The following is a 25,838-nucleotide window of genomic DNA, read 5'->3' as shown; positions in this document are numbered from 1 at the left end:
TTCCCTAAAAATCAAAAGCTGAGGGAGATAATCACCACTAGGCCTGCCTTGCAAAAGATGCTGAATGAGATATTACATCACACCTGTTAGGGTAGCTTGTATCAAAAAGACATGAAATAACATGTTTATGAAGATGTGGAAATAAGGGAACACTTGTGCACTGTTAGAGGGAATGTAAATTAATGCAAACATTAAGGGAAACAGTATTGAGTTTCCTCAAAAAATTAAAAATAGAACTATCATATGATCCAGGAATTACACTTCTGGGAATTTATCAAAAAAGTATAAAAATGCTAATGCAGAAAGATTCACTGTGGCATTATTTACAATAACCAAGATATGAAAACAACATAATGGATGTTGTTTTCCATTGATGGATGAATACGTGAAGTGAATTTGGTACATATACACAATGGGTTATTATTCAATCATAAAAAGAATAAAATCTTGCCATCTGTGACAATAGGGATGGACTTTGAGGGCATTATGCTAAGTGACATCAGAGACAGACAAATACTATATGAGATCACTTATGTAGGGAATCTAAAGAAGCCTAACTCACAGAAACAGAGTTGATTGGTGGTTGCTAGTGGCCAAGAGGTGGAAGAAATGAGGAAGTATCAGTTAAAAGATACAAACTTCTAGTAATAAGATGAATGAGTTCTGAAGATCTAAAATATAGCATATTGATTATAGTTAATACTACTATATTACATTATTGAACACACCTAAAAAAATAGATCTTAAATGTTGTCACCACAAAATAAAGGTAATTATGTCATATGATAGAGATGATAGCTAATACTATGGTAGTGACCATCTTGCAATATGTAAGTATATAAATTCAACATGTTGAACCCCTTAAATTACCATAATGTTATTTAATTTTATCATGATAAACCTGGAAAAAATTTTTTGGATGCATTAATTTTAAAATTTATATTACATAACTGATATCTTTTAGGTTTGTTTCTACTGTCTTATTTTTCTCTTAATCCTATTTTTGGTATGACTGTTAATATTTATTTTAATACTGGGTATTATAAATGAAAGATGGGAGTGGCTCTAGAAGACATTATTTTTCTCCAGGAAATATTTACTCTATCCTCCAGCAGTGATATGGAATAAGAATAGTCATTTTTAATTTTGTCAAGAGCACTGCCACTATTAAAAATGACTATTCTTATTCCATATCACTGCTGGAGGATAGAGTAAATACTTTATGGAGAAAAATAATGTCACCTAGAACCACTGCCATGTTTTCAGAGCTCCAAACTTTGTCAGAATTGGTCTGCCTCTGGTGCACCCCTTCTTTTAGGGTTTTCCCTTTCCAGTCAATAACATGTAGTATTTATCAAAGTGTGTCTTCCTATAAGGGTCAAGAACTCCAATTTTTATTTGCCTATCCTACAAATCTCTAATAAATAAATTGCATTTCAAATCCTTTGCTTAATTTCTTGGTCTGAAGCCCTGTACTGTTAACAATAGGCAGGCATCTTGGAGGATGTGGGAGAAAGCATGACATGGGTTTGAGTTTTCTGCACTACATATTTTCAGGGATTTGGACCCCTCACATTTTGTCTTGGCAAGCTAGTATTCCCTGTTCCTCAGTGTCATGACATTGCAGAAAGCTCTATTGGTTTCTCCAAACTTGGAGGTCATCCTCAACCCAGCTTACAAGCTTGTCAGCCTGTGCTGCTGAAGCTCTCCCAGGCAGACAGGAAGTGTGCTGAGAACACTAGCTCACCACAGAGAGCTTGCCTTTTCCCAGGACCTTGGACACATAGGACCTACTGCTTCTGGTGCCTGAAACAAACTTTTTGTTTTGTTTTGCTCTTTTAATTTATTTTATTTTTAGTTGCCCTTTACAAGAGTCTCGGTCCGCTATAAGCCCCTCTGTCATAGCCAAAGCAGAAGTCCAACAGAGCCTGTATTTTGACACACAATGTTTTTTCATCTGTCTACTCTAACAGAATTCAATATCTAGTTTTCATTTAAATATTCAAAAAATAATAAAAAATTTGTTGGTAAGAGATGCACACATACAGACACACACAAACTCATATGCAGGGTTTCTTATTTTTATTGCATGCATCAGAATAGTGTTGCTCTGCAACACACAAGTGTTGGGGAGGCTGTGGAGAAAAGGGAACCCTAGTGCACTGTTGGTGGGATTACAGACTGGTGCAACCCCTATGGAAAAAAGTATGGAATTTCCTCAAAAAACTAAAAATGGAACTGCCTTTTGACCTAGCAATTCCACTGCTAGGATTATATCCTAAGAACCCTGAAACACCAATCCAAAAGAACATATGCACCCCAATGTTCATAGCAGCACAATTTACAATAGCCAAGTACTGGAAGCAGCTTAAGTGCCCATCAATAAATGAGTGGATCAAAAAACTATGGTATATTTACACAATGGAATTCTACGCAGCAGAGAGAAAGAAGGAGCTTATACCCTTTGCAACAGCATGGATGAAACTGGAGAGCATTATGCTAAGTGAAATAAGCCAGGTGGTAAAAATATCACAATAACTTCGTATCGTGACAGATGGATAGTGGACTTTTTATGGCGATCACTTTGTAAGGTGCATAAATGTGAAATCTCACTCTGTTCTGCACCTGAAACTAATATAACATTGTATGTCAACTGTACTTTAATTCAGAAGAGCTTTACATTTCAGAATAAAAATTAGACATGAAAAAAAAAAGACAAATACCATTATGATCTCACCTTTAACAGGAACCTAATCAACAAAACAAGCAAGCAAAATATAACCAAAGACACTGAAATTGAGAGCAGGCTGACAGTGATCAGAGGGGAGAAGGGAGGAGATTTTAGTGGAGGGTTTGCAGGAACAATTATAGAGGACACATGGACAATAACAAGGTGGGAGTTGGAAACAGGAGGGATGTGGGGAGGGCTGGGGTGCTGTGGAGGGATGGGGGAAAGATAGAAAACTGTACATGAATAACAATAAAAAAGATTACAACTTAAAAAAAAGAATAGTGTTGCTCTGGATATTTTTGGGGTAATGGTCAAATCTAAATTTAACAGGGAATTAAATTAAATAGGAAAATGACATCGCTGCCACAAAATTCTGACCTTTCCTATATCTCGGATGGCAACCAGCTTTCACAAACATGAATAGAGAACCAGGGTCTCCTGAAGGTCTACAACCACTATCCGCCTGGAGGTCTGGCCCAGTCACTCAAAGTGGTTATGAGTATGTCCTCACCATATGGTTATAACTATGTCTGTCCTTGGAGCGTTTTATGCTTTCCCCAAACACTTTCATCTATAGACCCCTCCCCAGCTTTGTGAATAAGGGAGAGTCTGTGGAGCTGGGAGAAAGGGGCATCTCACCTCCCAGAATGTAGAGCTATGTCTGTCCCCAGCACACAGGTCCTTCCCCATGCCATATCTCTGTCTCCTTTCCTGGAACTCAGGGCTGTCACTGCCTATCCCCAAGCCCCCTGCCTACCTGTTGTCCTAGGGTCCTTCTGTCTGGCTTGCTTTGGGCCTTCACAGGCTTGGGAGCCTCCGTGAACCTTATCTATCACCACCCTTTCACCTGGGCCTCTCCCTAAACCATACCACATTTCTTGGAGTTGCATGATCCTATCATGTCTCTATCATGTCTCTACTCCTCTGCAACCTCAATCCCTCAATAAAAATACTTCTTCCCTTCCTGCTAGAGTTGAAGACCACCTCAGGGGGCCCTCTTGGATCTCTGTCTGGGTGAAATGGAGATATCCATGGCTGGAACATTCAGCTGCCCTTGGCCATGGTGTCCCCTGCCTAGGCTGCCATTTGTAGTTTATTTATGTCTCACTTCAGTTTCCTACAATCCTTCTGACTCTGCCCAAGGAGTGACCCTTACTATGGGATGATGCTTCTGGCTCCAAGGGGAGAGTACCAGCAGGGCTAAGAAGGCAAGAAGCCTGGTTGTAGGAGCTGGGCTGTGGGCCCCAGCAGTATTACAGTGGACTGCAGGAGGGGAAGGGAATGAGGACATTAAATTTGAACTGATAGCACAAGCAAATATGGGAAGGCAAACATGAACCCAGTGGGCTCCAGGGACTGGGTGTGACCTGGTGAAAGCATTGCATCCCTCCTCTGTGTTCAGTTGGGAAACTGAACCCAGAACTTAATATCTGAGCCATGATTTGAGTCCAGGTTCTGGGCCACCTGTCTGCAGCTCTAGCCTCAGCCCCTAGGATCTGACCTGCTGAGCAGGGCCCTGGTTTTGGCAGTAGCCTCAAGGTTTTAGAGCCTGGGTCAAAGCTGAGCAGGCTGAAGAATCAGTGAAGAGGGGCACAGGGCTGAGGCAAATTGGCAGAATTGGGGATACAGGGTTCCGTTTAACCCAGAAGCCTTGGGGGCCAACAAGAAAAGAACATGGAGGAGATGGAGCAGGAGGATGCAAAGTCTTTGCACCTGCAGAGCCAGAGAATATTCACTGATAGCAGCACCAGTGATCCGCTGGGGACCTAGGTATCCCCAAGGTAGATGTCTTAGCCAGGACATGGGCAAAGGCTGCTGTTAATGTGATTTGGAGCCTGTTTTTTTTTTTTTGTGTGTGTGTGTTCTTATATAGTCCTTGCTCTTACTGGGCCTTCAGCTGGCCTTTTTCTGCCACTGCTTCACATCCAGACACTGGGACCCCTCAAGAGATGCAGGCAACCAGTGCCCTCATCTCTGGTGTTGGAATTAGGTGAGGCCGGTGTGAGCCTGTGGAACTGGAAGTGCTGGGACCAGGAGGGTAGGAGATGGGTGTTCACGGAGTGTAAAGGGGTGGGCAGGCAGGGGAGTGTGTGAGGAGAAGGGCAAGTTCCTGCACGACCACAGGGGGAGGGTCACATTGCTGGCAACATTCACCCAGGCCCTGAAAGGAAGCAGATGGTGCTGTCAGTCAGAATACTGGAGTGTTTTAATGAAGGAATTTACAAGGTATGGACATAGGGAAACCGTGAGAGAGTGTGATCTTACAGTCTTCTGAACTTCAGAGCTGTGACTCACCCGCCCTCCCAGTTCAGAAAGGGTCAGGGGAGGGAGAGTTACTAAACCCAGAGATGAGATGTTCAGCTGTGGAAGACAAGCAGCTTTCAGGGTGCCTATTGAGAATAAAGAAGCAGGGGTTTCCACCCTGTTCTCCCATGGACCCTCACCCCTCACCCTCTCACCCAGAGCACAAGGGTCATCTCATCAGTCTGTGCTGGTCAGGGAGCAGGTGGAGACTGGGTCTGTAGAGGGACAATTACAGCTATAGGTACCGGGCACTTTGTGGATTAGGTGGGAAACTTGGAGCTTTGTTACCTCTGTGTCCTGGGCTCCTGGTCCCTACTGTGTCTATTCACTGAGCTGGGGTGGGGGGAGCTAATGGGTCCAAGCTCTAATTCCCCTCTATTCTGGACACCAGGCCCTGGGAGGCAGAGTTGGAACCTCCAGTCTTGCTATCCCCAGCGCCAACCCGGCATCCCCTACTTGGGAACCCGAGAGTCAGGGAGGGGTTTTCTCCCCAGTACCTCTTCTGCCTTCTTCATTTTCTTCTTCTCATGCAAGAAAATGTAATATCTGGGCAAAGAAACAGGATAGAAATTGGTCAGTCAAAGAGTAGGTCTGTTTTCTTTGGGGGTGCTGGGGCTTGGAGAAGTCACTTACCCACCTCCAGCTATGACTGCCAGGGGCAGAGTGATACCGAGGCTCACGGCCCAGAGGAAAGTCCACTGAGTCCCATCTGGAATTGTGAAAAGAGGAGCAGGTATTTGTGGAGAAGTCAGGGACATCTTTGCTCAGAGAGAAAGCCACCCTCTTTCCTTGCTTTATGCACCTACTATGTGCCCAGCATATACTAAGATGAATGAGACATGGCCCCTCCTCTCTAGGATGAAGACAAGCAAACAATTATGGTGTCATATCTAAGGAAGGCAGGGTAGGACAAGGCACAGTAGGAGTCATCTTAAGGATGGCTGATGAGCCAGCCTCAGGATGTTGGAGCTGGTCAGAGAAGACTTCTTAGAAAACAGGACTTCTGCTTAACTTTAAAAGACAAGTAGGAATTTAATTCAGATGGTCAAGGGACAAAAGAGTTTTCCAGGCAAAGGGCACAGGATATTCAAGGACAGAATCATAAAGCTGTCCTGTGTGATTGGGAAGACAGAGGGTTGGGAGGTAAGCAGGGGTTGCTCACACAAGGCCTCCTGAGGAGGGTAGACTTTATCTGTATGGAGCTACTGAAAGTTATAAACAGGGAGTGCCATGGAAAGATTTTCTCCTTGAGAATAATTTCTTTGATTGCTGAGTAAGATGTGACCAGGAGGGTGAGGGAAACCAGGCAGATGTCATAATGCAGGTGAGAGATGAGGATGCCTAGAGAAGAGTGGTGGATGTTGGAATGAAAATATGGCAACACTTTCAAGAATAATTTCATAAGACTTGGTGGTTACATTTACTGAGTAAGGGGGAGGGTGATTTCTGGTTTAGGAGGTTGAGGTCTTGAGTGGGGCCATTTGCTAAGCAGGGCCCTGAGGAAGGAGCAAATTTGGGGTGTGGAGATGGGTTTGGGCATATCTCCAGGAATGCTGGCTCTGAGGACCTGAGGCAGATGGCCTGCAGGTAGGTGGCTGTATGGTTCTGAAACTGGAATGTGCAATTGAAAAATCTCGGGAGGTGCTAGACAAATACCATATGATCTCACCTGTAAGTGGAACCTAATGAACAAAACAAACAAATGAGAAAAATAGAACCAAACATAGGCATGGAAACAAGGAACAGACTGACAGTGACCAGAAGGGAAGGGAGAGGGGCATAATGGGGGAGAGAAGGGGAAGAGTCTAGTCAAGGAACATGTATAAAGGACCCATGAACATGGACAACAGGGTGGAGATTGACTGTGGGAGTGGGGTGGGGGTGGGGAAGGGGAAACCAATGGGGGAAAAATTGGGACAACTGTAATAGAACAATAAAAATAGAAGAAAAATGTCAGGAAGTGTTACCTTTACCAGTGACAATGGAGAGCAAGAAGAGCTCAGAGCTGAACAGAAAAGGAAGACAATCCAGAAAGAGACAACAACAGACCCAAGGGTGGAGTGGGGAGGGGCTGGAGGCCAGATGGGCTGCTTGCCACTAACCTGGGCAGAGAGTGGGGTCTTTGCAGATGAGGAGATGTCTTCTGCAGTTGACACAATTGATGACCTCCAGCTTCGAGTGTAGGTCTGTGAGAAGGGGTAGGCAGGATCCTTAGAGAGAGCCATGTGCCCCTCACCCCAAACCCAGGCTTGGGCCCCAAAGATACTCACCACAGGAGTTGTTGCAGGCTGCCCAGGAGGGTGAGAAGGTAGAGAAACTAAGGTGCTTGGGAGGCAGACAAAGCCAGAGGGTGTGACCAGGAAATAAAGCTGGGAGGTGTGCAGGAATTGGGGTTCCAAGGGAGGGACATGGAAGGGAGCTCCAAATGGACGCTGCTTTCTGCCTCAGGTCTTGAGGGAGGTGAATGGCTGAGTGTGGGCAGGGATAGCATCACCTCTCACCCTTTTCCTTCAGCTCCTCAGATACTGTGTTTAGACTCTCAGCAAACAGCTGCTTCTGGATGTGAATCTCTTCCAGAAGTGATGGTTTATCTGGGAGGGAAAATGTGCTTTGATTACCTACATCTCATAGGTTAAATCAATTACATAGCTTTCTCAAGATTGGGAATTCAAACCAGGTTTTTCAAACATAAAGGCCATAGAGCAGCACAAAGACACTGTGACTGCTCTACCCTTCAGAACACCTCCCCACCCCAGGCCAAGTGGATCTTCTGAAAAAGCCATGGAGGGCCAGGCTTTGTCAACCCAAACCTGGGAACACTGAGGCACTCAGCTTCCTCACCAACTCGAAATTTCCTAATGGCTTTATCTATGTTATTGAATAATTTGGCTGCTTCTTTCTCCAAATGGTCCCGATCTGAGAATGGGATGTAAGAGGAAGGCAAGTCAGGGGAGTAATATCTCAGACCAGGTAAAAGGGCCAGCCTTGATCTCTGATCTCCAGGCTGCACCTCACCAAGGTACCAGGGTTCCGAGAAGACATGAGTCTCCAGAAGTAGGGAGTGGAGGCTCTGGGAGAGCTCTTCAGGTGGCCCTGGGGTACCCCAAAGAATCTGCAGGTCATAATCTATTAATGCAGGCAGTTTTGGCCAGCAGCGGAGGCAGTTTTTCCCACTGGCATCAGTAGCAGGCAGGAGACAGCCAAGCAGGAGAAGCAGCATCTTCTAGGGCTTTCCTTCTGTGTTCTTATCACCCTGCTTGGCAGTTCCGCATGAAACACTGGTGCCCTGTCTCCCGGGAAACCACACTCTCTTTGCAGAACAACTGTAAATTCCGAAGGGTAAGGTGAGGGTCAGCCATGGCAAACACCCAGGCTTTGACATCAGACAGTACCCTCCTGTGAAGAAGCTCATCTGGGATGTTCTTATGATGATCAGAAAGGTGGCCATGCTGCTCTGTGGTTGCTGCTTAGCTCTCCTGATGGCATTTACCATGGTTGAAATAGTTCAGTAGGCTGAAATTTGAGAGGTCTGGAGAGAGCAGCACAGAGAAAGGGTTAAGTGTATAAAGAACCTGAATCTCTTTTCTACATTGGAGAGGTCAGCCATGGGAAAGTGTATGAGCATGCCCCTTTTTCATGATGTACATAAACTGGCAACTGTCTTCTGTTTGGCCAAGACAGAGCGGTTTAGACAGCTACTCCCACTACAGTGGAGGCAGGGTACAGATAGTTTCAGCCAGTGTATGGAAGCACACAGTGGGAAGCCATCTTTGGGGCAGCAGTTCTTCTGTGCAACATGCACTCAAGAAAAGCCAATTCCTTACTCTTCAGTGAGGAAAGGCCAATGGGACCCTTGCCACTCCCCATCTAAGAAGCTTTGCCCTTCCCTGCCATGCTTCCCAGCTTTTGAATACCTCAGGCTGGATTATGGGCAGCAGAAAGGCATTTGAGGAATACTGCTAATGTGAACAAGAGACAAAAACTATAGCAAAAATTCAAAACCAAACCCAATAAAAACCACAGGAAAAGTGAATGATACAAAGATACACAGTGAGAAGCAGAAGACTACTTAGAATGCAACTAGATAAATAATTAGATAAACAAAGTATTGCTTTTCCCAGACAAGAAGAGGCTATTATACAAAAGAAAAGCTGTAACAGGGTGCAGCCAAGGGGGTGCCCCAAATAGGTATTTGTAATGGGGTGCAGAACTCAGGATGTCCAAGAAATATTATATGTATATATATAATGTCCTCACACCCACCAGTCTGAGCTGGGGGATAGGACACATGGAGCAGGGCTATTGAGAACTGTTTCGTACAGAAACAGCTTTGCAGCTAACCTCTGGCATGGTCATTTAACATATCTATAACCTTTAACTGGTTTCATAGATATGTTAAATAGCTGTGGCCATGCTTTGAGCCAGGGGGATGGGAGTGACTTCCACCCAAGATGTAACTGGGAGGCAACTCCCCCTGGTTACAGGGCCTGCGTGAGAGCTTGGAGATGATTGGCTCCATGCCATGGGACCACACCTGCCCGGATTTACTATGGCAGCCCAGTAAAGCTGGAAGAATACGGGAATGCTGGCAGGTGTAACTGATTGTAGGAGGAGTCAGAAATGGGGCTGCAGAGGAAGATTGGTGCAGGGATTTAAACCCAGGTGCGGCAGCCATACCAGGGAGGATCACGCGGCTTTGGCAGAGGTTGATACCACACAGCTTTGGGGTGCTCCCTTTTGCCACGTGGCTTAGGCAGCAGGACTTTGCCTAGAAGAAAAGGGCAGAAAGAACTCTTGCTGGTGGGCCACAGGAAGGTGCCACGTGGCTCTGGATTAACTGGAGATCGAGGTGGCGACAGAGCGGATGGTGCTGGGACCTAGGGGAGCCTGAATCACAGATTTCTACTTCTTTTCCTGAGATACGGTACCGCAGACTGGGCAGAGGAAGAAGGAAGGACTGTGTGCATCTGTGGGTGTTCTAATGAACTTTAGCATTTTAATGAAGACATTAAGTCATTACTCTAAGTCTGTATAAGTTTAAAATAAATAATTCCTTTCCTTTTCTCCAATCTCTGGCATTGAGAGATATCTTTCCTCTGGTGGTGGGCTAAGTGAACCTAGTAGGTGGGGGGGAACCCCCGGAGAAAAACGGAGGGGTCCTTTTGGTAATAGTATATCGTTCACCACCGCCCCCCAACCCGCACCTCCCCACCCCGGGTCTGTTCTGTAACAAACCCACACTTAAAAATTAGAAATACTGGAAAGTAAGGTTTCAGATATTTGCCAGACATAAATATAAAAAAACAACAACAACACAGAGATGAGAAACTGGAATAAAAGGTAAAATTAGATAACCGATCTATGTGGTCCAGTGTTGAACAAACAAAAGTTTCAGAAAGAACAGAGAAAATAGAGGGGAGGGAATCATTTATAAAGACTTTGGGTAAGAAGGATATGCAGGGATAAATTCTGTCATAAAGGTAGAGGGATATGGAGGACAGGTTGCCAGAAAAAAACAGCGGTAGAGGTACATTCAGGCTGCACTAATCAGACGGGCTCCGAGTTGAGAGGATGATTCTGAGAACTGAAGAGCTGTTCCTTTCCCACTGGCTTTGGACAGTTTTGGGTTTAGGGAATTAGTCTGTTCCCCCCCCTCCCCCTACTCAGGCAATGCTGAAACTGACGGCTCTGATTCCCTGAAACCAAGGCTGGGAAAGTGGGTGCTCCCCCCCATGCAAGCCTGATGCTTACTATGTCTGCCATCACCTCTGAGGTGTCCCAACCCAGCCTACATGTAGGGGAGGAGAAAACAGGGAACTAACAGAAAGGATATAAGAAAGATTTTAGAACTGAAAGACATGGATTTACAGATTAAAAGGGCATATTGAGAAGGCATCCAGTTCTAGAAATAAATATCACACCAAAACACAGAGGAAAAAGAGGCCATATACAATGGGCCAGTAATTAGAATGTCTTTTGTTTTGTGCTTAACAGATTTTTTAAAGTATATTTTATTGATTATGCTATTACAGTTGTCCCATTTTTTCCCCTTTATTCCCCTCTGCCCTGCACCCCCCTCCCACCAGCATTCACCCTCTCCCTTAGTTCATGTCCGTAGGTTGTACATATGTGTTCTTTGGCTTCTCCATTTCCTATACCATTCTTAACCTCCCCCTTGTCTATTTTGTACCTACCATTAATGCTTCTTATTCCCTGTACGTTCACCCCCACTCTCCCACTCCCCCTCCCTGCTGATAACCCTCCATGTGATCTCCATTTCTGTGATTCTGTTACTGTTCTAGTTGTTTGCTGAGTTTGGTTTTGTTTTTGCTTTTAGGTTCAGTTGTTGATAATTGTGAGTTTGCTGTCATTTTACTGTTTATAGTTTTTTGAGGTTCAGTTGTTGATAGTTGTGAGTTTGTTGTCATTTTACTGTTTATAGTTTTTTGATCTTCTATTTCTTAGATAAGTTCCTTTAACATTTCATATAATAAGGGCTTGGTGATGATGAACTCCTTTAACATGATCTTATCTGGGAAGCACTTTGTCTGCCCTTCCATTCTAAATGATAGCTTTGCTGGATACAGTAATCTTGGATGTAGGACTTTGCCTTTCGTGACTTTGAATACTTCTTTCCAGACCCTTCATGCCTGCAAGGTTTCTTTTGAGAAATCAGCTGGTAGTTTTATGGGAACTCCTTTGTAGGTAATGGTCTCCTTTTCCCTTGATGATTTTAAGATTCTCTCCTTATCTTTAATCTTCCATAATGTAATTATGATGTGCCTTGGTGTGTTCCTTTTTGGGTCCAACTTCTTTGGGACTCTCTGAGCTTCCTGGACTTCCTGGAAGTCTATTTCCTTTTTCCAGATTGGGGAAGTTCTCCTTCATTATTTTTTCAAATAGGTTTTCAATTTCTTTTTCTTCCTCTTCTCCTTCTGGCATCCATATGATTCAGATGTTGGAACGTTTAATGTTGTCCTGGAGGTTCCTCAGCCTCTCCTCATTTTTTTGAATTCTTGTTTCTTCATTCTGTTCTGGTTGAATGTTTATTTCTTCCTTCTGCTCCAAATCATTGATTTGAGTCCTGGTTTCCTCCCATCAGTGTTGATTCCCTGTACATTTTTCTTTATTTCACTTTTCATAGCCTTCACTTTTTCCTCTATTTTGCAACTACCCCATCATTTCCGTGAGCATGCTGATTACCAGTGTTTTGAACAGTGCATCTGATAGGTTGGCTATCTCTTTGTTGTTTAGTTCTTTTTCTGGAGTTTTGATCTGTTCTTTCATTTGGTTCATATTTCTTTGTCTCAGTGCACCTGTTACTTTGTAAGGGGTAGAGCTTTAGGTAACCAGGGTGGGGCAACCCATGTTGCTGCAACCCACGTTGTGGTGCTGTATGTGGGGGAGGGGTCAGAGAGGGAACAATGCTACTTGCTCAGCTTTCATGGCTTTCAGTCACTTCCCCTAGAACCCACAAGCAAATTGGGCCCTTCTTGTGCTGATTCCCAGGTGGGTGGGTTTGTGTATGTTCTAGGACCCTGTGCATCTCTTGAATGAACTCTCCTGTGAGGCTAGGAGTTTCTTCTGTCGCAGTAACCCCTCAAGTTTTTTGACAGCCAGAGGTTTTGAGGTTTTATTTCCTGCGCTGGAACTCTGGGTTGCATGGTCTGTCTTGCTCCCCAGTTTTTCCTCCTGGTTTATCAGCACACAAATGTGGGACCACCAGCCACTGTCTAACCCGCCTGGTCCTCAGCCACCTTGCTGCATGTCCTCTCCACCATGGCTTCCCATCTCTGCCCCTCCTACTGGTCTGGATGAATCTTTCTTCTTTAACTCCTTGGTTGTCAGACTTCCACACAGTTTGATTTTCTGGAAGTTATGGTTGTTTTTTGTTTTTAAATTTGTTGTTGTCCTTCTTTTGGTTGTGTGAGGAGGCAAAGTATATCTACCTACACCATCATCTGGGATGGAAGTCCCAGAATGTCTTCAGGCTTCTCAAAAGCAATATAGGATAGTATTAGATAAGGAGCAATGCTTTTACATTCTGAGAAAAATGTTTCCATCATAGAATTCTCTGCTCAAAGCACCAGTCAAGGAAGAAGAAGGACTAGTTATATTTCAGACAGGCAAGCTTTAAAATGGACCTCTGTTGCCTTTTCTCAGAAATCTATTAAATGATGTCCTTCAAGTAAAGGAGCAAATCAAGCCAGAAAGATGATGATGTGAAAGTCAGGAAAGGCGAATCTCATTCTGCAGAGTGGTGAAGAGAACTTCTATGGTGACACTCAAGAGACATCCCAGGAGGACAAACAGTCCAAACTGTTTGGCTTTCACTGGGCAAAGAAAGATCTGGAGTGGGTGGCCTGGGTAAGGAGTCTCAGGGCATTGGATTCCTTACTTGATCTTTTGTTTTAGGATGAAACGAGCAGGTCTTTAGAGTGCTTTGGCATGAATGAGGTCATCAGGAAACCTCTGCTTCAGTAAAGAGAGTATTCTACAAACTGAAGTTGTACTTGGTAGAATTCTATCCTGAGATTTGGGGTAAAGCCCTAGAGCATGCTAGAGTCCTCCTTCTCCTCAGTTTATTGTTTTCCTTTGAGAAACTTGAGAAGAGGACAGGATTCAGGTAACATTTTGTTTGTTACCTAATCCCACTTCAATTCATCTCCACATCCTTAGTATCAATTGGCTAATGTGGTACCCACTCTTTGAGGTGAGATTTAAATGTATAGAATTATAGTGACTATGAGCTGGGAGAGATTTTAATCCAACCTAGGGCCAGTGGTTGGTAGCTCTTCACCTATTCATTTTGTCCTGATTTTGTCCAGTTTTTGTCCTGATTTCTTCTCTTGTTTCTAACTTAATTCATTCGTATGTTGTATACTTGGATTAATGAGGCATTTGGAATAAACTAGGAGTCCCCATAATAAAGGCAGCCCTTTCCATTTTTCTAGGCATTTTGTGGTGCTAGGACTGTCATCCTCACATTGAGATCATATCTACCTTCTGTGCTTCCAGTCATTTGGGCATGTTTAATATCTCTGACACAGGACAGCTCACTCAGTCTTTAAATACATAAATTAATCTTCTTCTGAGGTCAAACATCTTCTCTCCAATTGAAGAGTCCTTTAGGTTCCCATCTTAGAATCTGGTTTAATGTAATGAAAAATTCTGATTGTCCTCCTCTGAGGACAAACCACCCCTGTCTGCCTTTGGCGGGATGGGAATGGCAACTGGATTGCCTTTGGCATTGGCAAGGTTGCTGTTTGTGTCCTCCTACTTCTCACTTCTTCAACCAGTACATATTTCCTTTCATATTAGTTTTCTGTTGCTGCATAACCAATTTTCACAAACTTAGTGGCCTGAAGCAATACCATCTATCAACTCATGGTGTCCACACATTAGACATATGGGCTTGGCTTAGCTAAGTTCTCTACTCAGGGCCTCACAAGGTTGAAATTGTGATGCTATATGTCATAACCTGATCACAGGAGTGAAATTCCTTATATCTCCACAGTGTGGCCTTATGCTCAAGGGAGAGAGGACTCTACTGAGTGTAGACACCAGAGGACAGGAATATTACAGACTATCTCAGAATTCTATCAACCACATCCCCAAACCCCAAATATCTACATTTTGGACTTTTAATAGTGTCACCAGCTCCCTTCCCTTCACAACTAGTCATCAGTTTGGGTTATAAAACTGCCTTCCCACAGTCCCTTAGTATGAACATGAGTTAGTTAAAGGCACAACTGCAATGCTATGCTGACTCTAACTACCAGGGATTAGTGCCTATGCTGAGGGTTAAGGACAAGTCCTTCACAAGACTAATCTCACTTCAGACACCAACTACAAGCTCTGAGATCCCAGACCACCTTCACTTCTGAACACTGGCTACAAATATGTGGGTTCTCATTATCGTCTCAGCTTTAGTGATTCACTAGAAAGACTCACAAATCTCAGGAAAGTTCGATACTTATGATTACAGTTTTACTATAAAGGATACAAATCATAAGCAGCCAAATGAAGAGACACATAGGGAAAGGTCTGGGAAGGTCCCAAGAGTGAAGCGTCTGTGCCTTTAGCATGCATCATCTTCTTGGTCCATTGATGTGCATCACTAGCCGGGAAGCTTACTCAGACCTCAATGCCCAGAATTTTTATTGGGTTTCATTATGTAGGCGTGATTGTTTGAATCATTGATTATGTGAATGAACTTAGTCTCTATCTCCTCCCTCCCCCTTCCCTGTAGATTGGGCAGATGTCACTTGGCTCAAAATCACAACCCCCTAATCACCTGGTTGGTCTTTCTAGCCTGGCCAGCCCCCATTCTGAGGCATCTCCTTAGCACAGAGGCAGCAATAAGTCTACCAAAAGTATCAAAGACACTCCCCCCCTTTTTTTAAAATTTATTTTTAAAAAATTTTTATTGTTATTCAATTCAAAGACACTTCTATCACTTAGAAATTCCAAGGATATAGAAATTAAGACTGGAACTGAAGGTGAAGGCCAGTCATATTTTTTTTCTTATAAAATAGCAGCACATAAAGTAATTATCACTCTTTAACATTTTGGCTTGAATTCACAAGAATCCAGGCTCTGTACTGCTTCTGGGGTCTCTTGGAATCTTCCAAGAGGTTTCCAAGCTGCAGTCACAAGCTTTTCATTTATAGGTACTGAGTAGTGGAGGTACTAGAGTAGTAGCAGTGGGAGAATAGGGACAAGTAAAACATTACAGGGGGGTCTCACTGCGCAAAGTGCAGGAGAAAATTAGCTCACTTGGCTGGTAAAACTGTCTTAGAGATTATTGACCTGTAAATTCTGTCCTGTTGTTACAAGGAACCTTGGTAGAAAGAGTGTTTGATAAATCCAAGAGGTTGGTATCTGCTTAATCAATGCCTTTAGAAGAGGTTAGATTTAGTTGTTTGGTTTTTTAATAAAAAGTTTAGAAAAAATTTGTCATAAGATGACCCATAATAAATGAAATATTCATTTCATTTTCCTTCTGGTTAAAACTCATGTTTTGAAATGCTTTGTTGTATCTACTTAGAATGATCAATGGGGGTGCCTGGGGAGGATTTCTTCTGCAGAATTTGTTGGTAGAGAACATTAAAGTTGCAAAAAGTCATTGATGTAATTTTAATAACATTCAAAATAATTGTAACTGGAATTAGAAGGAATTTAAAGTGAAGTGCTGCTTCTGGAAAAGGCTGAAGCAATTATCCTTTTGTATTCAAGGAGGCAAGATAAAGCATCTATAGGACACTCTCCCATTTGCCCCTGTTGCTGGGCAGAGTCATTCTCCCCACAATCAGGGACCACACTCAGAGGTCAGCAAACAGGGATCTCCTGGCCATCTCCTTGGTGCTCCTAGAGAATCAGGTAGGTCTACAGAAGAGCATAACCTTAGTAGGACTCAGTGCAGCCCATGCATTCCTCCCAGGAGGAGTGGGACTCTACAAGGGTTCAGGTTCATACCTGTGCCTTCCAGACCAGTGCTCACCGCTCACTTCCCACCGTCCTTATATACTCAATTTTCCCCCTATTTTATGGGCACTGAGCTCAGCTTCTGCATCTATAAAGCCTACACAGCTTTCTCCATCCCATAGCAATTTCCACATCTTCTGATTCTGTGGTGGCCATGTTTGTTTTTCATTAAATAATTAGTTGTTTGCTAACTTAGAACACATTTTCTGTTGTTGGTTTAACATATTAAAACTCAGTGTAGGCTGTCTCTCCTTCAGACTTACCAGCCTGGTTTTAAATACAGGGTCACAATCATATTTCTTTTTCTTTTTTTAAAATACATTTTATTGACTATGCTATTACAGTTGTCCCAATTTTTGTCCCTTTGCCCCCCTCCACCTAGTACCCCCATTCCCTCCAGCAATCCCCACCCTTAGTTCAAGTCCATGGGTCACGCATGTGAGTTCTTTGGCTTCACATTTCCTATACTATTCTTAACATCCTCTGGCTATTTTATACCTACCAATTATGATTCTTAATCCCTTCACCTTTTCACCCATTCTCCCCCTCCCCCCTTCCAGGTGATAATCCTCTAAATCATCTCCATATCTATGAGCCTGTCCCTGTTCTGATTGTTTGCTTGGTTTGGTTTATAAATTCAGTTGTTGATAGTTGTGAATTTGTTGCCTGACTTCTCAAAAGAAACTTTGCAGGCTAGCAGGGACTGGCAAGAAGTATTAAAAGTGACAGAAAGCAAGGAACTGCAACCTAGATTACTTTACCCAGTAAAGCTATCATTTAGAATTGAAGGGCAGATAAAGTGTTCCTAGACAAGGTAAAGTTAAAATTAAAGGAGTTCATCATCACCAAGCCCTTATTGTATGAAATGTTAAAAGAGCTAATTTAGGAAAAAGAAGATCAGCCCTGGCTGGTGTGGCTCAGTGGATTGAGTGCTGGCCCGAGAACCAAAGGGCTGCGGGTTCAATTTCCAGTCAGGGCACATGTCTGTGTTGCAGGCCAGGTCCCTAGTAGGGGAAGCATGAAAGGCAACCACATATTGATATTTCTCTCCCTCTCTTAAGGGAGAGAAACTATAAAGGGTCTCAGCTCTTTTCCTCTCCTGCCAACAGTAATTTGGGCCATCCTCAGGGCATATCTCCTTTGCGGCCTGAGCACAGCTTATGCAGCTGACTTGGGATGTCTGCTCCTTTTTGTGAAGGGAACTGTGTGTCACCATTCCCCACATACCACATTCTCAGCTGCTTTTTGCCTGTTTTCAATGCAGAGAGATCTGGCCACTGGTTGAGAGAGCAGAACTCTCCTGATTGCCCTTATGAGACCTGGACCCCAACCATTGACCTGAGAAGGGAAAATGGCTCTTCTCATTCAGCCACAAGTCCAAAGCAGGATGTCTGTGTTCTAAGGCTCTGGGTGACTCTGACGTCACTTGCTCTCTTCTGGTGGAGATATACAGTGGCCCTTGAAGCAAGCTTGCTTATCTCCCCTCTTTCTTCTTTATAGGAAGTATTTTCTCTTGAAGATTCTTGTGCAAAAGGATGGGGCCTTCACAGAAGCCTTGAAGATAGGTGTGAACTTTAAGATAAATATGACAGGTAGAGACAATGGCTACATACTGGTCAGAGGTGGTCTTGGGACATGCAAAAGTTCTCAAATGGGCATTTGTTTTCCCAGGAGAAGCAGAAGAAAAGATGAAGGACCCCCAGTCTTGGGATACTTCTACCCTTCCATGAGATAGCTTTGATTTTTGGTGTTTGCTTGGGGCAGACCAGGGTCCTTGGTTGCTAGAAGGCTGTGGCTGTGCTAAAGACTAGAGCATCTTTCCTCTGACCAGCTGGCCATTGAAGCTGCCAGAGTGTGCACCTGAAGTCAGGAGCATGTGCCAATTGCCAGGACAACAGGGGCTCTCTGCCCAGGCTTGCTGACATCTTTCTTTGCCAGAATGCATTTCCCTTGTCTGTGAAGAATGAGGCTCCAGCCTTCCAACACACACTTCAGATGACACTGTAGAAAGTCTGGCTTGAGAACCAAGATGGCAGCGTAGGTAGACACACTGCGCCTTCTCGCACAACCAGAACTGACAGAAAATCGAATGGCAAGGAATTCCGACACCAAGGAAATAAAAAAACATTCATCCAGACCAGTAGGAGGGGCAGAGACTGGCAGCTGGGGCGGAGAGGACTCCTGTGGCCCTGGCAGGACCGAGACTGGCGGAGTGTGGGACCAACAGGGCAGGCAATCGGACCACTAGCAGACCCTGCGGCCCCACATTCGCACAGATAAACCGAGAGGGCCGGACTCAGAGTGGTGGAGAACAGGGCAGGCAGAGCGGCGGGTAGCACCCCGTGGCCCCACACTCGTGCACAGATAAACCCGGACAAAAGGTGGGGAGCAAAGCAGACTGCGTAACCCAGGGCTCCAGCGCAGGGAAATAAAGCCTCAAACCTCTGATTGAAAACGCCCATGGGGGTTGGGGCGGCAGCAGGAGAGACTCCCAGCCTCACAGGAGAGGTCATTGGAGAGACCCACAGGGGCCTAGGGCGTGCACAAGCCCACCCACTTGAGAACCAGCACCAGAGGGGCCCAGTTTGATTGTGGGTAGCGGAGTGGAAGACTGAAATCTGGTGGAGAGTGCAGTGGGCGCCATTGCTCCCTCTCGGCCCCTCCCCCCCAAAAGTGTCACAGCACAGCCATCAGCGTTACCCCACCCCGGTGAACACCTAAGGCTCCGCCCCTTTAACTAACAGATGCGCCAAGACCAAAAAAAAAAAAAAAAAAAAAATGACCCAAATGACAGAACACTTCAAAGCTCCAGAAAAAATACAACTAAGCAAGGAAGAGATAGCCAACCTATCGGGATGCACAGTTCAAAACACTGGTTATCAAGACGCTCACAGAATTGGTTGAATCTGTTCGAAAACCAGATGAAAAAATGAAGCCTATACTAAGAGAAACAAAAGAAAATGTACAGGGAACCAATAGTGATGCGAAGGAAACTGGGACTCAAATCAACGGTGTGGACCAGAAGGAAGAAAGAAACATCCAACCAGAAAAGAATGAAGAAACAATAACTCGGAAAAATGAGGAGAGGCTTAGGAACCCCAGGACATCTTGAAATGTTCCAACATCCGAATTATAGGGGTGCCAGAAGGAGAAGAGGAAGAACAAAAAATTGAAAACTTATTTGAACAAATAATGAAGGAGAACTTCCCTCATCTGGCAAAGGAAATAGACTTCCAGGAAGTCCAGGAAGCTCAGAGAGTCCCAAAGAAGCTGGACCCAAGGAGGAACACACCAAGGCACATCACAATCACATTACCCAAGATTAAACAAAAGGAGAGAATCTTAGAAGCAGCAAGAAAAAAGGACACAGTTACCTACAAAGGACTTCCCATAAGACTGTCAGCTGATTTCTTCAAAGAGACCTTACAGGCAAGAAGGGGCTGGCAAGAAGTATTCAAAGTCATGAAAGGCAAGGGCCTACATCCAAGATTACTGTATCCAGCAAAGCTGTCATTTAGAATGGAAGGGAAGATAAAGGGCTTCTCAGATAAGGTCAAGTTAAAGGAGTTCATCATCACCAAGCCCTTATTATATGAAATGTTAAAGGGAGTTACATAAGAAAAAGAAGATAAAAAATATGAACCATAAAAATGACAGCAAACTCACAGTTATTAACAACCACACCTAAAACAAAAACAAGAGCAATCTAGGCAAACAATTAGAACAGGAACAGAACCACAGAAATGGAGATCACATGTAGGGTTATCAATGGGGGATTGGGAGGGGGAGAGAGGGGGGAAAGGTACAGAGAATAAGTAGCATAAATGATAGATGGAAAATAGACAGGAGGAGGTTAAGAATAGTATAGGGGAAATGGAGAAGCCAAAGAACTTATATGTATGAGCCATGGACATGAACTAAAAGCGAGGAATGTGGGTGGGAGGAGGTGTGCAGGGTGGAGGGGAATAAATGGGAGAAAATGGGACAACTGTAATAGCATAATCAATAAAATATATTTAAAAAAAAAGAAAGTCTGGAGGCTACTGGTCCAGCTGATGGCTGTCCCTCTGTCTGGGTGAGTGAGGGCAGTGTAGTGATTATAAACAGTGTCTTAGAAGTGACAGTGGCTTCTGTCCCTAAATCTTATTAGTCACATGTCTTGACTTACAGGGAATTTTTCCAAAGAAGGCAGAGCCTTATCTCCTACCCACATATTCTTAGACAATGAGAATTGGCCACTCCCCCATGAGAGGGGAGCGTAATTATTCTCCCTTTTACCTGGGCTGGCCTTAGTGACTTGCTGGTTATGATTGCTGACACTTTGTGACTTCCAGGGGTAGTTTCAGAAATGGCCATGCAGCTTTCCTGGTTCTGTTGGGAAGCTTAGTCTCTCTCTTGAGACACTTTTTGGAATGCAGCCTCTATACTGGGAGATACTACACTGTGTGAAGAGGCCACTTTCCAGGGGAAAGTCCCCACTGAGTTCACACTTAGAGTTGTCTCAGCTCAGACACCAACATTTGAATGAAAAAAATCTCCAGATGACTGACTCTGGCCACTCGATTATTCCCAGTTAAGGCTCATGGAGCTGAGAAAAGCTGTTCTCTGGCCTATGCCCTTTTATGCAACAGGAGATAGTAGGAGCACAGGTCTATGTTTTCATTACAACGCACACACTTGTTCATGAACAGGGGAAGGGCTCAGCCCTGTGGCCCAATGGTATACATAGTTGAGGGCTTTGCAAAGTGAAATTGGAGGGCCCAGTCAGGGCAGGAAACCAAAATGGTGGCAGCTTCCTCCTCCTGGTGAGTCCCCACTCCTAGCAACTTGAGTGTAGAGAAGTTTTGGGTCTCTGAGTGGACTCTGATTACTCAAACCCTATCAACCATACAGAGGGTCATAGTCCTAGGTTCCTAGGTGAATGTATGCTGTGGTCACTGCCATCCAAACCCCTACCCTTCCCTTCTCCCATCCAAGAAAGAATGGACACAGGGCAAATAGGCAGACTGGATTCACTTGTACACCTTGTCCTTGTGGAATTGAGGCGGTGAGAGAATAGGTGCATGCTGCGGTCTGGCTGCAGCTGGGTCCAGGGGTTCCTGAAAGGTGGGTAAGGCGTCGGTGATGGGAGACAGATGACATCACACCTCAGAGGACAGTGAAGCTCTGTTCTGTTTATTGCAAGTACAAGCAGGTTTTTATGTTTTCATTTTAGGCAGTGATTATTATTTGTGGTTAGGCAAAGCAGAAAAATTTACCCAGATATTAAAAAATAGCTGTATGTACAGAACTTGAATGTCTTATTGTTTATTAAAGTTCTCAGAATTTGTTATGGGGCAAAAGGATATGCTAGATTGAGTAGAGGCTAAAGGAAATTTATTATAAGGCCTTTGTGATGTCTAACTTAGCTATCTGTCTTTTCTGTCTAAAATGTTTTTCTATGTACTATGGACTCCAACTCCCTAGTAATTGTTTCTCTGTGCTTAGTTTGTGATAGCTAACTAGCTTCTCTTAGTTCTTTACCTGTCTAATTCTAATTGCTATATTTTTCTATTCAAGGTAAAGGAGGGGCTGTTCTCCACCAACTTTTAGACATTCAGGGGCTATTTCATTAGAGGGGATAATTTCTTACTCAGGTATATAAACACATTGTTTAAACAATTTGGGCATGATTCAGTAGTCTGGGGAGAACTAGTTGTCTCTTCAGAAGTTCCCTCAAGGTTCGAGCCTCTTTCTCCTCATGGCCTGTTCTCATGGGAATCAAGGTTCAAAGTAAGACCATGAATAATATCAACAAGGAAGTTACTAAGAGCAATCCCAGGAAAATTACCCCCCCCTTTGTATGCTACGTTCTCCTCCAGGAAGATGGATTCCTTGAACTCCTTCTTCCCACGTCCGGACCTTGTCAGACAACATGGTTGGAAGAGGACGTGGCAGGTGCATGCAGTCTTTGCTGAGCAGGAACTGGGTTTGAAATCTTGCTCTGACATTTCTTTCCTGTGTAACCTCAGACCAGTTTTTTCATGTGTCTGAGTTTCAGGGTCCTCATCCTTAAAATAGGAGTAATTACAGTGCCATCTTTTGGGGGTTTTGTGGAAATGTGTGTCAAATTCTTAACAGTGCAGACACTCAATTCTTAATTCCTTCCCCTTCTGTTTGGAGGGAACTGGATGCACTGAACCAGTTACTAAATCATGATCAATAAAATTTGTGAAGTACATACAGAGTACCAGGCATGGTACTTAAGTCCCAGGTACCTTCAGACAGGCACAATTAACTAGAATCCTCCTGCTAGTGACCCGTGTGCCAGGGGACCAGCCTATGGCTCCTTAAAGTAACCTCTTTGTAACATTACAAAAATGAGGTATCAGACATAGTGCTTTTGGTTTTCCTCCTGTTGGGAGCTTCACAGCCATGTGCTGGCACCCCAGGAACACACACATACACACACATGTGTGTATACACTAGGGCTAGGGTGTGCTTCTTTCATAGTGGCTAGCCAGCACAAATCAATAGCTGATTGTTATTGGCATTTGCACCTGAGCAACAGTCAGTTAAGCACACATGTCAGCAGGACACTGGAAATCGATTCCTCTGGGGATGGAGCCAATGGTGATCTACATAGCACTGCAGGTTGTGAATGGTGGGGCTGCACTGGGTGGGGTTTTGGCAGAAACTCCTCTAGTGACTAAGGTGAAGCCTCATGACAGAGGAGAAGCCCAGGCTCATGTTTGCTGGGTGAGCTTTCCCAGCCTCCTTCTGTGTCACATGCAGAGTGAAGCCTTTACCACCTATCCATGAAACATCATTCATTACCTGCCTGCACTTGTCAAGGGCCATGCTAGAACCCCACAGAGATGATAGGTTGAAGAGGCTTCCACCAGGCCTGGGAGGAGGTGGGTGATCATCCCCTCAGGCCTTTTTACTTTGCTGGAAAGGTAAGGAGTGGACAGTAGTGGATATGGACCTTGGAGCCGAGGCTCTCATATCCAGTGTCTATTCAGTAGGGCTGGCTGTTGTGGTTAGGTGTGTATCATTGGCTCAGCAGCCAGTGGAAGGGCCTTCAAGGGGCTCCCTGAGGGTCTACCTCCTTTGCCCAGTGCTAAGCTGTGCTGCCAGACACCTGCTCCTTGCTCCCATGCTTCTTGGTCAACTTCCTCCCATTTGTTACCCTCCCCATCTACAGCCACAGCCAGGGATTCCATAGCTTTGGAGTTTGTTTTCTGGTGTGAAGTCTCCACAAGCCCTGGGTGTCTCCATGGAGGAGGCAATGACAAAATCTTTTCCCCTCACTTAACATCTCATATGCACCAGTGTTTGTTCTTTCTGCTCAGGGTTTTGATGTCCTTGCTGTGGATGGAGGGGACTTATACTCTGAATTTTAAGCTTCAGGGGGACACAGCTATCATTTCAGAACCTGCTATGAGCCAGGTGATTTATGCACACAATCACATTTTATCTTTATAATAACATCAGCTCAGGTAGGCAAGGCTGGGCCCTGGCCACATACCCCCACCCCCCATTTCAAGTGACCTAAGAAAACAAAGATTTTTTTTGTCCTTTATGTTACTTACCCATATGGGTTGACTGGGAGTTTGTTGATCAAAGTGACTCAGAGATCTAGGCAGATAGAGAAGTCCTTGTCTTGAAACCTGTGGACCACCAGGCCAAAAGGAGGAGAGAGCTTGAAAGGCTGTTATGCGGTCAGTTACAAACTCTAGTCAGCAGACAGTAGACAACATTTCTACTGATAAGTCATGGGCAGATCTAGTTATATGTCCTTTCTCATCAATGGTGTGGTCACCTTACAAGGATGTGGTCATCTTAAAATGATGTTGTTACCTTACAAAGATGTGGTCATTTCACAAAGATGTTACCTTGCAAAGAAGTGGTCACCTCACAAATATGTGGTCACCTTAAAAAGATGTCACCTTACAAAGGGTCTGGAAAGAGCATTTCTGTTAAGGACCCCACCCCCCAGAGGAGAGGTGGCAATGCTTACTGAGTGGCTAAGATGAAGCAAGTAGGAGCACCCCATGTGATGGCACTGACTATGAGTCACTCCTGTAACAAAGTGTTGAAACTCTAAGATTTATGATCTGGGTGAATAGTTTTATCTTTCCAGATTGTTAATCTTTATTATCAAAAGTCATTTGTAGAATTTTAAAAGGGTTTTTAAAATTTTTTTTAAATTACTTTATTGTTGTTCAATTCCAGTTGTCTGAATTTTCTCCCCACCACTGCCCCCTTCCCCAGCCAAACCCACCTCCCTCCCTTGCTTCCACCATCCCCCTTGGTTTTGTCCAATGTGTCCTTTTTAGTAGTTCTGGAAAACCCTTCTTCCCATTGTCCCCTCCACCCTCCCCTTTGGCTATTGTTAGATTGTTCTTAATTTCAATGTCTCTGGTTACATTTTGTTTGCTTTTTTCTTTTGTTGATTAGGTTCTAGTTAAAGGTGAGATCATATGGTATTTGTCCCTCACTGCCTGGCTTATTTCACTTAGCATAATGCTCTCCAGTTCCATCCATGCTGTTGCAAAGGGTATAAGCTCCTTCTTTCTCTCTGCTGCGTAGAATTCCATTGTATAAACGTACCATAGTTTTTGGATCCACTCATTTGCTGATGGGCACTTAGGTTGCTTCCAGTACTTGGCTATTGTAAATTGTGCTGCTATGAACATTGGGGTGCACAGGTTATTTTGGATTGGTGTTTCAGGGTTCTTAGGGTATAATCCCAGCAGTGGAATTGCTGGGTCAAAGGGCAGTTCCATTTTTAGTTTTCTGAGGAAATTCCATACTGTTTTCCACAGTGGATGCACCGGTCTGCATTCCCACCAACAGTGTACTAGGGTTCCCTTTTCTCCACATCCTCTCCAACACTTGTTTGTTGATTTGTTTATCATGGCTATTCTGACCAGTGCGAGGTGGTATCTCATTGTGGTTTTAATTTGCGTCTCTCTGATGGCTAGTGATGCTGAGCATCTTTTCATATGTCTCTGGGCCCTCCGTATGTCGTCCTTGGAGAAGTGTTAAAAGGGTTTTAACTTGCACAAATCTCCAGCCTAGAAAATTGTCACATCCTCAGGAAATGCAAAGAGGCAATCAATGTTTAGGAGCAGTCAATGACATTTGTCACTGTCCTGTCCCTGTGTCCTTCCCACATAGCTCTGTAGCCCAGTTGGAGGGCTGCTGAGGTGGGAAAAGAAAGGGATCTGGGTGAATACCTGTAAATGGAGCTCATTACATTTACAGCTGAGGAGACATTGCTATTCTGATTTTATACATGCAGAGAGCAGGGCTCAGAGAGGGTTAGGGA

The 25,838-nt window shown here is 44.2% G+C and overlaps 1 protein-coding gene across 1 annotated transcript; it reads right to left on the bottom strand.

Moving 5' to 3' along the window:
- Positions 1–5,487: 5,487 nt before the first annotated feature.
- On the bottom strand, positions 5,488–8,255 carry TEX51 (testis expressed 51). The gene is made up of 6 exons (XM_053919403.1): positions 8,051–8,255; positions 7,877–7,951; positions 7,537–7,626; positions 7,138–7,221; positions 5,669–5,744; positions 5,488–5,581 (listed from the first exon to the last, which is right to left on the bottom strand). Exons 1-6 carry the CDS (start codon positions 8,253–8,255, stop codon positions 5,488–5,490), a joined length of 624 nt encoding a protein of 207 aa, XP_053775378.1.
- Between the last annotated feature and the right edge of the window lie 17,583 nt (positions 8,256–25,838).

This window comes from Desmodus rotundus, chromosome 2 (genome assembly GCF_022682495.2).
Source record: "Desmodus rotundus isolate HL8 chromosome 2, HLdesRot8A.1, whole genome shotgun sequence".
Taxonomy (NCBI): Eukaryota; Metazoa; Chordata; class Mammalia; order Chiroptera; family Phyllostomidae; genus Desmodus; species Desmodus rotundus.
Note: the sequence above shows the minus strand (reverse complement) of the source record. Positions and strands in the feature narration are given on the sequence as shown.

Bases quoted from the DNA above. Each gene is read 5' to 3' on its own strand.
- TEX51 (XM_053919403.1), bottom strand. From the start codon at position 8,255: ATGCTGCTTCTCCTGCTTGGCTGTCTCCTGCCTGCTACTGATGCCAGT. The intron at 7,952-8,050 runs GTGAGGTGCAGC...TCCCATTCTCAG, and splicing joins CTCGGAACCCTGGTACCTTG to ATCGGGACCATTTGGAGAAA. The intron at 7,627-7,876 runs GTGAGGAAGCTG...TTTCCCTCCCAG, and splicing joins CATTAGGAAATTTCGAGTTG to ATAAACCATCACTTCTGGAA.